This window comes from Ictidomys tridecemlineatus, chromosome 1 (assembly GCF_052094955.1).
Source record: "Ictidomys tridecemlineatus isolate mIctTri1 chromosome 1, mIctTri1.hap1, whole genome shotgun sequence".
NCBI classification, from domain to species: domain Eukaryota; kingdom Metazoa; phylum Chordata; class Mammalia; order Rodentia; family Sciuridae; genus Ictidomys; species Ictidomys tridecemlineatus.
In genome coordinates this window covers 13,268,565-13,285,479 of record NC_135477.1, presented here as the reverse complement: position 1 = coordinate 13,285,479, position 16,915 = coordinate 13,268,565, and the positions used below count along the sequence as shown (strand labels likewise).

Here is a 16,915-nt window from a genome sequence, read left to right as displayed (position 1 = left end):
GGGTCTCCTACCATTTCCATATGATTTCTCTTCTCTCTCCCTTTCTTTCCCCCCACTGGTCTATGTTTAATGTTAATCTTTTTTTTTTTTTTAAAGAGAGAGTGAGAGAGGAGAGAGAGAGAGAGAATTTTTACTATTTATTTTTTAGTTCTCGACGGACACAACATCTTTGTTGGTATGTGGTGCTGAGGATCGAACCCGGGCCGCACGCATGCCAGGCGAGTGCGCTACCGCTTGAGCCACATCCCCAGCCCTAATGTTAATCTTTTCCCCATGCTCTTCCTCCTTGTTCTGTTCTTAGTTGCTCTCTTTATACCAAGGAAGACATTTGGCATTTGTTTTTTAAGGATTGGCTAGCATCACTTAGCATAATCTGCTCTAATGCCTTCCATTTCCCTGCATATTCCATGATTTTGTCATTTTTTAGTGCTGCCCAATACTCCATTGTGTATAAATGCCACATTTTTTTTTATCCATTCATCTATTGAAGGGCATCTAGGTTGGTTCCACAGTCTAGCTATTGTGAATTTTGCTGCTATGATCATTGATGTGGCAGTATTTCTATAGTACGCTCTTTTAAGATCCTCAGGGGAATAGTCCAAGAAGGGCGATAGCTGGGTCAAATGGTGGATCCATTCCCAGCATTCCCAGGAATCTCCATACTGCTTTCCAAATTGGCCTCACCAATTTGCAGTTCCACCAGCAATGTACAAGTATACCCTTTTCCCCACATCCTCGCCAGTACTTATTGTTGTTTGACTTCATAATGGCTGCCAGTCTTACTGGAGTAAGATGGTATCTTAGGGTGACCTTGATTTGCATTTCTCTGATTGCTAGAGATGGTGAGCATTTTTTCATGTACTTGTTGATTGATTGTATGTCCTCCTCTGAGAAGTGTCTGTTCAGGTCCTTGGCCCATTTGTTGATTGGGTTATTTGTTATCTTATTGTTTACTTTTTTGAGTTCTTTGTATATTCTGGATATTAGGGCTCTATCTGAAGTGTGAGGGGTAAAGATTTGTTCCCAGGATGTAGGCTATTTACCTCTCTTATTGTTTCTCTTGCTGAGAAAAAACTTTTTAGTTTAAGTAAGTCCCATTTGTTTATTCTTGTTATTAACTCTTGGGCTATGGGCGTCCTATTAAGGAATTTGGAGCCCGACCCCATAGTATGTAGATCGGAGCCAACTTTTTCTTCTATCAGACGCAGTGTCTCTGATTTGATATCTAGCTCCTTGATCCATTTTGAGTTAACTTTTGTGCATGGCGAGAGTAAGGGATTCAGTTTCATTTTGTTGCATATGGATTTCCAGTTTTCCCAACACCATTTGTTGAAGATGCTATCCTTCCTCCATTGCAAGCTTTTAGCCCCTTTATCAAATATAAAATAGTTGTAATTTTGTGAATTAGTCTGTGTCCTCTATTCTGTACCATTGGTCCACCCGCCTGTTTTGGTACCAGTACCATGCTGTTTTTGTTACTATTGCTCTGTAGTACAGTTTGAAATCTGGTATCGCTATACCTCCAGATTCACACTTCCTGCTTAGAATTGCTTTTGCTATTCTGGGTCTTTTGTTTTTCCATATGAATTTCATGATTGCTTTATCTATTTCAACAATAAATGCTATTGGGATTTTGATTGGCATCGCATTAAACCTGTAGAGAACTTTGGGTAATATCGCCATTTTGATGATGTTAGTTCTGCCTATCCATGAACAGGGTACGTTTTTCCATCTTCTAAGATCTTCTATCTCTCTCTTTAGGATTCTGTAGTTTTCATTGTATAAATCTTTCACCTCTTTTAATAGGTTGATTCCCAAGTATCTTATTTTCTTTGAGGATATTGTGAATGGAGTGGTTTTCCTCATTTCCATTTCAGAAGTTTTGTTGCTGATATACAGGAATGCCTTTGATTTATGCGTGTTGATTCTATCCTGCCACTTTGCTGAATTCATTTATTAACTCTAGCAGTTTCTTTGTAGACCCTTTTGGGTCTGTTAAATATGTTATCATGTCATCCGCAAATAGTGATAATTTAAGTTCTTCTTTTCCTATTTTTATGCCTTTAATTTCTTTTGTCTGTCTAATTGCTCTGGCTAGTATTTCAAGAACTAAATTGAATAGAAGTGGTGAGAGAGGGCATCCCTATCTTGTTCCAGATTTTAGAGGGAATGCCTTCAGTTTTTCTCCATTTAGGATGATGCTAGCCTGAGGTTTAGCATATATAGCTTTTTCAATGTTGAGGTAAGTTCCTGTTATCTCTAGTTTTTCTAGTGTTTTGAACATAAAGGGATGCTGTACTTTGCCGAATGCTTTTTCTGCATCTATCGAGATGATCATATGGTTCTTATCTTTAAGTCTATTGATGTGGTGAATAGCATTTATTGATTTCCGTATATTGAACCAGCCTTGCATCCCATTGATGAATCCTACTTGATCATGGTGCACAATTTTTTTGATATGCTTTTGTATTTGATTTGCCAGGATTTTATTGAGAATTTTTGCATCCAAGTTCATTAGAGATATTGGACTGTAGTTTTCTTTCTTTGAAGTGTCTGTCTGGTTTTGGGATCAGGGTGATGTTGGCCTCATAAAATGAATTTGGAAGATCTCCTTTTTCTATTTCTTGAAATAGCTTGAAAAGTATTGGTATTAATTCTTCTTTGAAGGTTTTGTAAAACTCCACTGTATACCCATCTGGTCCAGGGCTTTTCTTGGTTGGTAGTCTTTTGATGGCTTCTTCTATTTCTTCCTTTGTTATTGGTCTGTTTAAATTTTATGTGTCTTCCTGACTCAATCTGGAAGACATGACTTAAAAATTTATCGATATCTTCACTATCTTCTATTTTATTGGAATATAGGGTTTCAAGATACTTTCTAATTATCTTCTGTATTTCTGTAGTATCTGTTGTGATATTGCCTTTTTCATCCTGTATGTTAGTAATTTGAGTTCTCTCTCTTCTCTTTGTTAGCATGGCTAAGGGCCTGTCGATCTTATTTATTTTTTCAAAGAACCAACTTTTAGTTTTATCAATTTTTTCAATGTTTTTTTTGTTTCAATTTCGTTGATTTCTGCTCTGATTTTAATTATTTCTTGTCTTCTATTACATTTGCTGTTGTTTTGCTCTTCCTTTTCTAGGGTTTTGAGGTGTAGTGTGAGTTCATTTATTTGTTGGTTTTTTCTTTTTTTGAGGAAAGAACTCCAGGAAATGAATTTCCCTCTTAAAATTACTTTCATTGTGTCCCATAGATTCTAGTATGTTGTGTCTGTATTGTCATTTATCTCTAAGAATTTTTTTATCTCCTCCTTTATGTCTTCTGTAACCCATTGATCATTCAGTAACATATTGTTCATTTTCCATGTGATGTAGGATTTTTCCTTCCTTTTTTTATCATTGATTTCCAGTTTCATTCCATTATGATCGGATATGGTGCATGGTATTATCTCCACACCTTTATATTTACTAAGAGTTGCCCTATGGCATAATATATGGTCTCTCTTTGAGTAGGATCCATGTGCTGCTGAGAAGAACGTGTATCCACTTGATGATGGTTGATATATTCTATATATGTCGGTTAAGTCTAGGTTATTGATTGTGCTATTGAGTTCTATACTTTCTTTATTCAGCTTTTGTCTAGAGGATCTGTCTAATGGCAAGAGCGGTGTGTTGAAGTCACCCATAATTATTGTATTATGGTCTATTTGACTCTTGAACTTGAGGAGAGTTTGTTTTATGAATGTTGCAGCACCATTGTTTGGTGCATACAAATTGGTAATTGTTATGTCTTGTTGGTGGATGGTTCCTTTTAACAGAATATAGTGTCCTTTTTTATCCCTTTTGATTAACTTAGGTTTGAAGTTGATTTTATTCGATATGAGTATGGCCACTCCTGCTTGCTTCCTAGGGCCATGTGAGTGGTATGATTTTTCCCAACTTTTCACCTTCAGCCTGTGTATGTCTTTTCCTATCATATGAGTCTCCTGAAGGGAGCATATTGTTGGATTTGTTTTTTTGATCCAGGTTACTAGCCTATGTCTCTTGATTGGTGAATTTAGGCCATTAACATTTAAGGTTACAATTGAAATATGGTTTGTACTTCCAGTCATGTTTATTTATTTATTTATCTATTTATTTATTTTAGTTTGGCTAGTTTTTACTCTTTGGTTATTTTCCTCCCCCTTTACTGAGATACCTCCCGCTGTTAGTTTTGGGCACTATTTTTCAATTCCTCTTCTTGTAGTATTTTGCTCAAAATGCTTTGCAGTGCTTGTTTTCTGGCTACGAATTCTTTTAGCTTTTGTTTATCGTGAAATATTTTAATTTCATTGTCAAATCTGAAGCTTATTTTTGCTGGATACAGTATTCTTGGTTGGAAACCATTATTTTTCAGCATTTGAAATACATTGTTCCAGGATCTTCTCGCTTTCAAAGTCTGTGATGAAAAATCAGTAGTTAACCTAATTGATTTACCCCTGAATGTAATCTGCTTCCTTTCTCTTGTAGGTTTTAATATTCTCTCCTTGTTCTGTATGTTGGCTATCTTCATAATTATATGTCTTGGAGTTGGTCTATTACGGATTTGAATGTTTGGGGTCCTGTAGGCTTCCAGGATTTGGCAATCCATTTCATCTTTCATCTCTGGGAAGTTTTCTAGAATTAGTTCATTTAATAGGTTGTCCATTCCTTTGGTTTGAACCTCTATGCCTTCTTCTATCCCGATGATTCTCAAATTTGGTTTTTTTATGACATCCCATATCTCTTGAATAGATTGCTCATGAGAATTAAGCATCTTTTCTGTGTTGACTATATTTTTTTCAAGTTGATAAACTTTGTCTTCATTATCTGATGTTCTGACTTCTACTTGATCCAGTCTATTTGTAATATTCTCGTTTGAGTTTTTAATTTGGTTTATAGTTTCCTGCATTTCTAGGATTACTGTTTGATTTTTTTTAAGATCTCTATCTCCTGGTAAAGCTTGTTCTTTGCCATTTGAATTTGTTTGTTTAATTCATTTTTAAAATATATGTTCATTTCTTGGACTTGCTGTCTCATGTCTTCTCTAATATTCCGTTCCATCTGAGTTAGGTATGCCTTGAGTTCTTTCCCTATCCATGTTTCTGATGCTTCTAGGTCCTCCTGTAGATTTAAGTTGTCCTGCATTGTTTGTACTCCTTTTTTCCCTTGTTTTTTCATGTTGTTCACATTACTTTCCAGCTCTGTTTGATTGCTGTGTTTCTGTTCTCTCCTATAAATTTGTTTTGGTTTTGTATATCTCTTTTGTCTCTCCTTTGTTTTGGTAGACTATGCCTGCTAAAGTGGATTCCGCTAGGAAGGAGTTCTGACAGCCGAACTCCGGTGATGTCACCTCTCTGCTATGGCGGGCCCCAGGCTCTTTGCCGGGGTATCTGAAGGGAGGGGTGAAACTGGTCTATCTCTGGTTGGTTTCAGCTCCCGGTTAGCTACTTCATGAAGGCCTGGCTATAGACCTTTTCCTAGAGTCTCTGTGCCCTACCTGCTGGGCCGCACGTTGGGGTCTAGCCATGCAGTCGCCAGCGTTTGGGTGGTCTCCAGCTGCCCAGTTGCGCGGGCAGCAGGCGGGCAATTGGTCGCCTGCGGGCGGGTGATCTCTAGCTGCCCAGTCGCGAGGGCCTGGCCTCTCGTCCCCTGGCTTCTCCTGCTAGCCCTGGTTTCTCCTGCTAGCCCTGGTTTCTCCTGCTAGCCCTGCCTTTCCCTGTGTGATGCCTCTCGGCAATTCAAACTGTCCTCTGGGCCTGCAGTTTGCTGGGTGTGGAGGGTGGCTATTGGGAACCCCGGCACCCTATTGTTTTGATTTTTTCTGCTTGCCCCTCCCCCAGCACTGGCTAGACAGGTTTCGTTTTCGCTGCTGATGGGAGGGGGAGTTGAAGGTCACGTGTCTCTTCCTTTCCCCATGTCTCTATGCAGGCTCGTTTTGAAAAATCCCTCCCCCGGAAAGCCTGGGAGAGATTTTATTCGAATTTCCCGCTGTATGGGAGATGGGCCGAGTAATACACACCTGTTTTATTGTTGCAATCTGTCGAGAGTGGCGGTGATGATGTCAGCTCTCCAAGATGGTGGCTGCTAGCTTCCTTGGTGGACTTTCCATTGTGGGAGATAGAACTGGACCGCTTCCTTCCTCGTCTCAAATCACAACCTCAGCCGAAGCTCAGTGAGGGCACAGCTGGCAGTATTCCACAGAATCCATAGCACTGTTTCTCTCTGCTTGCTGATCGCTTCTGGGCAGTGCCCCGCCGTCTGTAGCCTCTGGGCGGGCCATACTACGGGCGGCAGATCAGTCACCCTGGAACTCCGGTCACACAGTTGGCTCGTGTTAGAGATTCAATAACCAGTCCTAGGTGCTGGAAATCCTTCCTCTAGGTTTCGATGCACCCCTAGTTTGCTGTAAATTCCTAACAAGATAGTTTTTTGTCTCTCTAACTTGTTATTCACCTGCGCAGTGATGCGGTACACGGGGTGTGATGCATTGTATTCGAGGCCATCTTCTCACAGCCCACTGAGAATTTTTATTAGGGATGAATTTTTAATAATTGAGAGGTGGTTTCAGCACTTCTAGGAATAAATTTAATATTTTTCTCCTTAGAAATTAGTATGGTCAGTTATGTTAATGAATTTGTAATATTGAACTGCACATTCAATTCTGAAATAAATCCTCATTGATCATAGGTTATTATTTCCTTAATGTGGTATTGGATGCTTTTTAGCTGGTATTTCATTTATAATTTTTGCATCGATATTTATTGGTGTGTGTGTGTGTGTGTGTGTGTGTGTGTGTGTGTGTATGCATTATATTTATCAAGTTTAGGTATCATGTTATGCTTGCTTCAGGGAAGGAAGTTAACTTTTTTCCTTATTTTTATAGTATAGACAAGTTTATGTCATTTGGGTATTATCTGGCATCTAAATGTGTTTTTGCTTTTTGTTCATAATATAGTTCTTTAAGAATCTTCTCTACAGAAAAATAAAACAAAATCTTTCCCATCCAGCTATGGTACCTTTGTGAGAAATAGACATCTTGAAAGGGCTGTAACCTTAAAAGACATATAGGAAGCAAAAAATGGAAATTAAGGGCCCTAGAGAGACAAAAGAAAGTCATTAAATTTAAAAAAAAAACACAAAGTCCTTTTCCATTCAAATGATTAGAGAAGTATTGATTAAAATAACCTTCTTCAGTTCTGCAGAAGTCCCTACTCTCTAACCTGTGAGGTCTCAGACCTGTTAGTGTTCTTCCACGTGGGGTGGACCTTTCACTTCAGACTGTTTATTCACCCCTGAGACCCTTTTTGTTTCTCCTCCCTTCCATTTAACTACTGCTTAATTCCCTCCCATTGGTATAGGCTTCACAGCTGGATGTAGATGTTTATTTCCCTAATTAAATGTAACTTCAAGTTTGTAATATCTTCTATTTCCTCATTAGCTCCTATGGATGGTTTATGGGTGATTTCAATTTTTTTTTTTAGTGAGAGCTTTTATTTATGCATTTATTAATTTAGGTGATAGTTGCCATCTTATAAGAACCTAAACTCCTACCAGTGCCTTTCTTTTTTTAAAAGACAGGTTTATTGAAGTATAATTTATATAATGTAAAATTCACCCTTTTTAGTATACAGATTTATGAGTTGAAAAACACATTCAGTCATGTAACCACCACCACAATAAAGATACTTTTATTACCCCCACATTTTTCCTCTAGCCCATTGATAATCAGTGTAGTCAGTGCCTAGTCCTTGATCTATTTTCTTTTCCTGGTTTTTCTCTTTTCTAATATGTCATATAAGTGGAGTGAAATGTTCTGTAATTTCTAAGGTCTGGCTCTTAAATTTGGTATAATGCATTTGAGATTCATCCATACTGTTCCATATGCCAGAGATAAGGGCAGAGAGTTTTACAAAAATAATAAAATACTTCAAGGCATTTATGCATGGAGCTCATAGAGGACCAAGCAGCATTAAAAAAAGGGAAACTTATATATGCACCATATTCAGTCCCCTGAAAAACAAATATAAAGAGAAAATCATGAAGAAAAACACAAAGACACCTTACATACAAAGGAATAATGATAAGAATCAGAATGGACGAGTCATTAGAAGTTATACAAATCAGAAGACAAAAAATGACATCTTAAAGTAAGAGCTGTCACAATTCAGAATTCTCAGTAAAAATATTGTTCAGAAATGAAAGTAAATTAAGACATTTTTTAGATAAACATGAATTTATTGAATTCCTTGCCAACAAATTACACTACAAAGATTAGCAAGATTTTTACGAAGAAGGAATTTGATACCACATGGAAATTTGGAGCTACACAAAGAAATTAAAGAGTTTCAGAAATGGATGAAGATAAATATAAAACACACTTTTTTATTTTAATTGATCAAAAAGATAAATGACTGGAGCAAAAATAGTAGCAATATATTTTAGGTCTGTAATATATGTAAAAAGAGACTTATAAAATGATAAAGGACAAAAACATGTGAGGGAGAAATTAGAAACATACTGATATAATGTTTTTATCCTGTAAGTTCAGCAACAGTATTATATTTTCGAGTACACAGTATTAAAATGAAGATGCATAGTATACACTCAGATGCAATCATTGTTGAAATTTAAAAATAGATAGGAATAGAGGAGATAAAATGCAATCATAAAAATAATCTCAAACTAGACAAAGATAGGGGAAAAACAAAGAATGATAGAATAAATGGAAAACAACTAGAAAAATACTGTATTTTAAATCAATACAGGTAACTACATTAACTATAAATGGTTTAAATATGCCAATTAAAAAACAGATTGTCATTTGACATAAAATAATAAGACACACTATTTGGTTTCTTGGAAAATATCCACTTTAAATGTAAAGACACATATATTAAAAGAATGGAATGCAATATCCTATGCTAGTATTCTGAAAGTTCTAGTTTCTCCAAGTCCCTAGCAGGATTTGATACTAACCATTGTTTTAGCTAAACTGGTAGATATGTAGTATTTCATTGTGCTTTCCTTATATTTCTCTGATCACTAATAAAGTTGAAAACCATTGAATATTTTTATTAGCCATGGGATATTTTTTGAAAAACGATTAAAAGTTGTTTTTTGGTTTGTTTTGTGTCCATTTTCCAATTTCTGCCCAATTCCATCTTTTTTCTTCTACATTCATGTTGTTTGTATATTATGAATATAACCTATCATCTCTTCTTGTTTCTGCTGACTTTTACTTATACTGAACTTTCTAGTTGTGTGCTTGGAGATGTTTGATTGCAACCTCAATTGTTTGTAATCTGGGGAAAGCCTATAGGTCAAAGTAAGTTAAGGGTTCCTTCAGAGAGGATTTTCTTTTGCTGTTGCTGGAATTCTGGGAGATCCTGCTGGCCTACAACCCTTTTGCCTTCACCTTGAGGCTCAGTTCTCAAGAAAGGTTCAAGTTGATTGTACTTTTCACCCAGCTCTGTCATTTTCAGTATATGCCCTCAGGGCAGCTTCACACTCCCAGTTTTAGGTCTCTACCTCTGCAGTCACAGCTCCTGGCTTTTGATTATGTTTTTCTTTTTGGAAGAAATTTTAGTCATAATGAAAAATGGTTTCTTCACTATTTTCCATATTAAACACAAGCATAAAGTAATTTTTTAAAAATTTCAAATTATTTTAAAGATTAAAGATTTAATTGGGGAAAGCATTAATGTAGTATTCTTACTCTCAAAACATTTTGATTATATATGTATTTTAAAATATTGTTAATTTTAGAACAACAAAAAATGTTAGAGGTTTTTTTGTTGTTGTTTATTGACTTGTTTGTTTTTAAAGTTCAGGTGAAGGCTGGGGTTAAGGCCCAATGTCAGAGTGTTTTCCTCGCACATGAGAGGCACTGGGTTCGATACTCAGCACCACGTAAAAAATAAATAAAATAAAGATATTGTGTCCATGTTTAACTAATATGTGTGTGTGTGTGTGTGTGTGTGTGTGTGTGTAAAATTTAAGGTGAGGTTCAAAAATGCTAAATGATTTAACCAAGCTTTGTCAGTTTGTTAGTGGCCAGGACTAAAACAGAGGTTTTCTGGAATACTACTATATTTTTTCCATTGAAACATGTTATTTTAATTACCATAAAATTACTAATATTAATTATTAATTTAGCAGTTAATAATAGTGCTTATTATTTATTGTATAATTTATTTACTTCATGGGAGATATTTTCTCAAAATTTTATATAGTTCTTAAAGAATTATAGAGAATTAAAATTTCTAAGTTCTTTAGTTTTAATTTGAAATTCTGATTTTTGAAACTACAAACCTCCCACTGTCTGTGTAGTAAAAAATATTATGCAATAGTTTATTGTTCAACTATAGAGGAAATTTTTCTTTTAAAACAGACTTAAAAAAGAATTAGAACTTTATAAGGAAGAGGACCTAGAGAGTGTTTATGAAGCCCTCCAAACAGAAATCGAATTTCTGGAGTTTGTAAGTCACTAATTATTCAGCTTCTGTTTTGCTTTATTTTACCTTCAGGTAGGAATGGTTTTATTGAGTTATGTATCCTTGAATTAGTGTTTTGATCTTCTACAAAAACCAAAAACCAACAATGAATAAAACTAAAGTCAGAATTTTAATCTGTAACATATTTTGAGTTCTCCTGGGGAGTTAGATGCTACCTAAAGTAAGTTATAGTCAAAGAAAATATGTACAATTTCAAACTAAGTTTTTAAAAAATTCAAATCTGACCTCACTGTTGTTCCTTGACTAAAACTGTTCTCTTATTATAGGATTAATGCACTGACACAGTTAACTAACTTTCATAACGCATAAAAGCTTTTTGTTTTTGATAGGTATAAATTATACTTTCATTATATTTGAATTACTTTAACCACTTACTTAGGTTGTTTATAAAATCAACACAATATTTGCCATATCCTATTTAATACAAAGATGCAAAAAACATGTTAAAATATATTTTTAATTTTATATATTATATTTTGTTTCATGATTTTATATATTATATTTTGTTTCATGATATTTATTTAATTTTTTAAATTTTGGGGTTTTTTAAGTTGTTGATAGACCTTTATTTTATTTATTTATATGCAGTGCTAAGAATTGAACCCAGTGCCTCACACATGCCAGGCAAGTTCACTGCCGCTGAGCCCCAGCCCTCATGTTTATTTTTATAAACATTTGCTTGTTCAAAAATGTTCCAAATATGTTTTGACTTATGATTTCTATAAAAACTTTCAAATACATGATCCAGAAAGGTGCAAAGTTATTGTTATATTAAATTCAGGTAAATTTTATGTGAATCTTTAATTTTTTAAACTTCAGAAATTTATTAGTTGCTCAAAACATTACATTGATCTTGACATATCATATATCATACATTTGATTCAGAATCTTTTATTAAGAATTTAAGTTGAGGGCTGGGATAGTGGTTCAGGGGTGGAGTGTTTGCTTAGCATGCGTGAGGCACTAGGTTCTATATTGGCACCACATAAAAACAAATAAAATAAAGGCAATGTGTAAAAAAAATCTACATAAAATTTGACAAGTATATTTAAAAAAAAAAAGAATTTAAATTGAGGCTAGGTGTGGTAGTGTACACATGTAATCCCAGCTACTTGGGAGGCTGAGCCAAGAGGATCACAAATTTGAGGCCACCCTGGTTAACTTAGTGAGGGACTCTGTCTCAAAACAACAAACAAAAAATTGAAAAAATTAAAAGGGCTGGGGATATAGTTTAGTGGGAGAGTGCTTGCCTAGCATGTGCAAGGTACTGCATTCAATCCATAGCAACACACACAGGCACAACACGCATGCATGCACACAGGCATGCATGCATACACACACACACACACACACACACACACACACAAAGAATTTAGATTTCATTAGGAGTATTTATTGATTCTTTGCTTTTCAGACATTGGCACAGAAAGAACTTCAGGAAAAAAAATAACTTTTCAAGAGGGGATGATCCATCTGAGACTTGATCAAAGCATCTTAGAAGCAAATTGTTGTGATGGATGCATTAGTGGTACCCATTTCAGACGATTCTTGTGCAAAAAGGACCAAAACATTGGGATTTGGTCTGAACTTCAGTCTTATTGATAGTCAGTTGTTGATATCTAAGAGGATGGGTTTGTTGGCACATCAAAATAATTATGATTTTGTCTTGTCATTCTCTCAAACATTAAGGGTTCTTATGTGGTACACTTTTGTTTTAAAAGGAAGAGAAAGAAGTAGATATTGTATTCACAGGCTTTGTATAGACCTCTGGGCTTAAGTTTATCTGTCCTTTCTGATCTGTACTTTTCATTCTTTATTGTTGCTTACCTCAGGTTCAGTCAAACCATGTAGGAAGAAGTGCTCAGATTATTGACTCAATTTTGTTGGTGCCATTTCCACCAAGAGGTGCTTACTTTCATTTTAATCCTTCTCCAGTCATAAGATGTCCATTGACAGAGGTCCTCTGAGGCTTTTCATCTGTAAAAGCCAGGTTTTTTTTTTTTCCATTTTCTCTGTGTGTCTACAGAGTTAATGTCTAGGGCACCTGCAACCATTTTCCAGCAATTTGTGCCTGCCAGTTTTCTTCCTAATGCCAGTGTTGGTTAGAAAGAAAATAAGTTATCCACTTGGGGAGGTACATAACCTCCTTATGGCCATCAGGATTCATTTTCACTGGTGACTTGTAACAGTGCAACTGAAAACTGTACTTATGGTTGAATTGAACTTAGTATTGCCATCAGATTTCCAACATCACTTATTTTTCCATTTTTACTACTCCTGACCATGTATAAAGATATATTTCACTATTCTATAAAAGTGTGTTGAAACTGTTCAACAAGATTCTAGATTGGGTAGATGGGGGAAGGGAACAAAATTATTTAAAATGTACTTTCAAGTACCAAGAGCTAATGTTAGATCCATGTTTTCTTTTGTCATTATAATTAAATCAGTATAACATCAAATAAAAAATGTTCATAAATGACTTAGATCTACTGATATTAAAGTAGAGGACTTTGGTCTAGAGTCAAAGCAAGTCTTATTTTGATACAGCTTTTGTATGTTATTTTATACCCTTCTTAAAAATTCGAACTTAAAATCCTCTCCTTTGGGATATGCAGAAGTTGCCATCTGTTGAAATAATTTGCATTTTTCAGAAGTGATTTCTATTTTTATATTTTAATATTTAATAATAAATTATTTTTGATTAAGAAAAAAACTAATTCTGCCAGGGAATTACAACTTATCTTATGTGTAAATATAGAGTGGAAAATGGTTATTGGGATCAGGTCTGACTTCAGTCTTATTTTATTTCATTTATCTACCCACATTCTCAGTCTTGTGACTATCTAGTATTACATGTATATCATACTAATATGCAGAAAGAGTGTACAAATAAAGCCTCTTCACTTGGCAGTATTTTTATTCAGTTTTGGTTTTGTATATAAAATATTAATGTGGCCTAGAGATCTGCCACTGATTTTCACAATTCACACAATGATATATATGCAGAATAAACTATTACTGGTGCTACTGTGATTTCACATATATGCCTTAAAGATTATATAGATTAAATATTCAGTAATAGAATCAGGATTCATATGAACTGAATTTGAGAAAAAACTAAAGGTTTAGTATTTTTTAATATTTCACAAAATGCTTTAGTATGTTAAGATTTAAATTAATTTTCATATATAATCAAATAAATGATTAATTCTGTACTGCATGGTAGAGTAGTACAAAGCACTACCCATGTGATACCAATCAAAGTAATTAGGACTATTAGAATCAATTTGTTTAAAGAAACAAATTCTCTTGACGCAAAGGAAATATAACAATCAATAGTAATCACAGTGTACAAAGCTACCAATATAAAATATCAGAGGTGATTAGGTCCATTTCTAGTTTTGTTTTTTTAAAGAATTTATAAGTTGTAAAACTCTTTAGTAGGAAAACAATTTATTTATTTATTTTGCATTACAATTCCGAATACACCATTATACAATAATTTATCATATTTTAGTAGGAAAATTAACTGAAATTATCTGGATAAAAATATGTCTGAGACTGAATTTAATCACTTTGGAAATAGGACTTTGGCTGTGGAGAAAGGCAATTTTAAAATGAATTTTTAAATTCATTCATTAAGTAAATTCATTAAATTTGCCATATTCTTAGTTACAACCAGAGTACAGACTAACCTGAAGTAATACTGATACTGCTCTGAGGTTCCTGGCATGCCATTAGAGTTCTTTAATGTAAGAAAAGTTCTTTAGGAAGCAACTTTACAATTTTCAGCTCTCTGTTGGGGATAATATTCAGATGTATAGATTGTTTGCTGCATATTTTTTTTCCTGCTGATTAATGGAGCTATTTGGCTAGGGGGAAAAGTAGCAACAAAATTATAGGATGTGTAGCATGACCACCAGACTAGAAATTCCCTTCTTCCTTCCTTGGTCTAATTATTGAAACGGAATGAAAAAGCAAAGGTAAAGCTTTAAGGTATGTGTAATCAGGAGAATTTCTATACTATCATTGTTTTGTCAATACTAGTGTTTTCTTGTGTAAAAGAAAAAAAAAACGAAAAATAATACTTTGCTTCCCTGCTTGCCTGTTTTTTTCTTCGAACTTAAAAACCCATGGTGAGATTCAAAACATCTAAGATAAGATTGAGGTCATTGTATTAGGATGAATAGAATCTAGAAAACATAGATTATTTATTGTAGAGTAGGAATTACGTTGTGAAAAATCTATTGAGTTACTTACCAGATGGGGAAGCAGTCATTGAGTTTGCTGGCTGCAGATGGACAGACAGCATGCACTGGACAGGCCCTGTTCTAAGCTTTTGCTGAGGACAAAGTCCCTTTCTATTTCATACCAATCAATCATACATAACTCTGTCACACTATGATGAATAAATCATTTATTTGTAGTTCCTAAAACAGTAGTTCAGTCATATGATTAGGAGTAAACATGAGACCATTTTAATCCTGGGTGTACCAGGGTAAGGTGTCTGTCGTTCAAATATTTATTTATAGTTTAATATTTGGGATTTAAAATTGTTCGATATGCTAAAAAGTCTTTTAACATTTGAAGTTTATCTATTTTAGGTGAACTTTTGTTTCCTTTTTGACCCCTCTTCTTTCTTTTGACATTCTGAAAACCTTAAGTGAAGCAAATATATTTGCCTCTCAGAGTCTAGTTCAGAACATTTTCTGTCAAGGGAATTTTTTTCAGAATGTGAAATAAAAATGAAAATTTTTTTTTCCATTAGCCTGAAGCAGAGATTAAGTCTCATAGTTTTACAGCCCTTTTATCTTAAGACAACTCTCTGTGTGTGAGAGTGTGTGTGTGTGTGTGTGTGTGTGTGTGTGTGTGTGTTAATGTAAGAATGGGACTGATGAAGTTACCTTTGACATGTTTGAGATAGGAACGTTATATTTGTGCTTTCTGAATATTATATTTTCAAATTAAGTATGTTCTTTTTCATGGTCAAATGGCCAAATCATTATACCAGTGAATAAACTTTATTTTCTTATTTAATTTACTGATATGTAACAAAATAATATTGGATATCATTGACTAAAAACATGAAGAAAATGATGTAAGAACTTTCCCCTCATCTGTAAGGAAGAATGAAGATATTAAGATTTTGTTCATTGTTCATTTGTGGAGAGTCACATTTATTAAACATGGGGGAAAGTTGTGCAGGGCAATATGTGTTTTAAGAACATACTTACTTTGATTGGAGGAAAAAAAAATGAAAGCATAACAAAGAAAGCCATGACTGATGGTAAAGTGCTCTTCCAGCTGTTGCTATGAAAGTATCAACAGCAAAACTGTCAGAATTGAATGCTTATTTAAACAACCGCTTTTGATACATAGCAAATTTATCTTTGAAAAGGGCCTTTATGAAATCAACAGCACCAGAAATTCAGATGTCTGTGAAAATAAAGAGTAAGTAAAAATGGGAAATTAATAGCAATGACTGGCGTAAGTAGCAGTTCCAAACAAGGCCCATAGAATGGGAGAAAATGATTTCATTTTTTTCCTTACAACCAGAAGATCCACTCAACTCTAATAATTCTAAGTTAATTATTTTCATACTTGTAATAAATTGTCATTCCAATTAGTTTGTAAATAAAATCTTGTTAAAATGAAACCCTCTTAATCTACATTTAATAGATGCAAATACAGTTGCTAATGAATATTTCTGGATATGGCTTTGTGATTACTGAAAGAGAGTACTTGCAAATTCAAGCCACCATCAGTGTGTTGTTGAAATAGGTTTTGTGGACATTAGACAAAAAAAGCAGCTCCTGACTGAGTATGAGAGAAATGAAGAAATCATAGGGTCACTGTAATATCAGCCCTAAAATCTAGTATCAATTAAGATGTGTAAAATACCAAGGTTATATTATGAAAACATTTTTATCTAATAAGATCAAAGTTTTTTATTGTGATTCTAGTTGAAGACCTGCATATATCACAATTCTTGCAGGAGGAACTGAGATTTTGATCGATGATCTTGACTTGTATGAGGACACAGAGAGCAATGGGCCTCTTAGAGTTTAATTGTTTGGGTTTCAGTTACCATATACTGTTAAAATATATTGCTTTTGAAAATTTCCTTATAATAAAATCTCATATAACAAGTAAGATTTGAGAATTATTAAAGTCATCTTTTGGTACCAGAAAACATTGACCAGAATCAGTAGATATGAATCTTTAATTAGCTAAGAATATCTTTCTATAGTCCTTGAGAAGAAAATGGTAAATCAATATAAAACAGACTCAAATCAAGTATAATTGAAAAATTCACTTTCTTGTTTGGTATTATGATTTAGATGTGAAGTGTCCCCAAAAAGTTCATGTGTGATGCAATGCAA

General features: G+C 34.3%; 1 protein-coding gene across 3 annotated transcripts in view; it reads left to right on the top strand.

The window, feature by feature from the left end:
- Ccdc172 (coiled-coil domain containing 172) overlaps positions 1-13,574 on the top strand; it is a 68,285-nt gene extending 54,711 nt beyond the window's left edge. For all 3 annotated transcript variants that reach the window (XM_078019902.1, XM_078019910.1, XM_005320810.3), the window contains exons 8-9: positions 10,406-10,493; positions 11,944-13,574. In XM_078019902.1, coding sequence (XP_077876028.1) covers positions 10,406-10,493; positions 11,944-11,979 — 124 coding nt within the window. In that variant the 3' untranslated portion in view covers positions 11,980-13,574. The remainder of the gene's footprint in view (positions 1-10,405; positions 10,494-11,943) is intronic.
- The last annotated feature ends 3,341 nt before the right edge of the window (positions 13,575-16,915 follow it).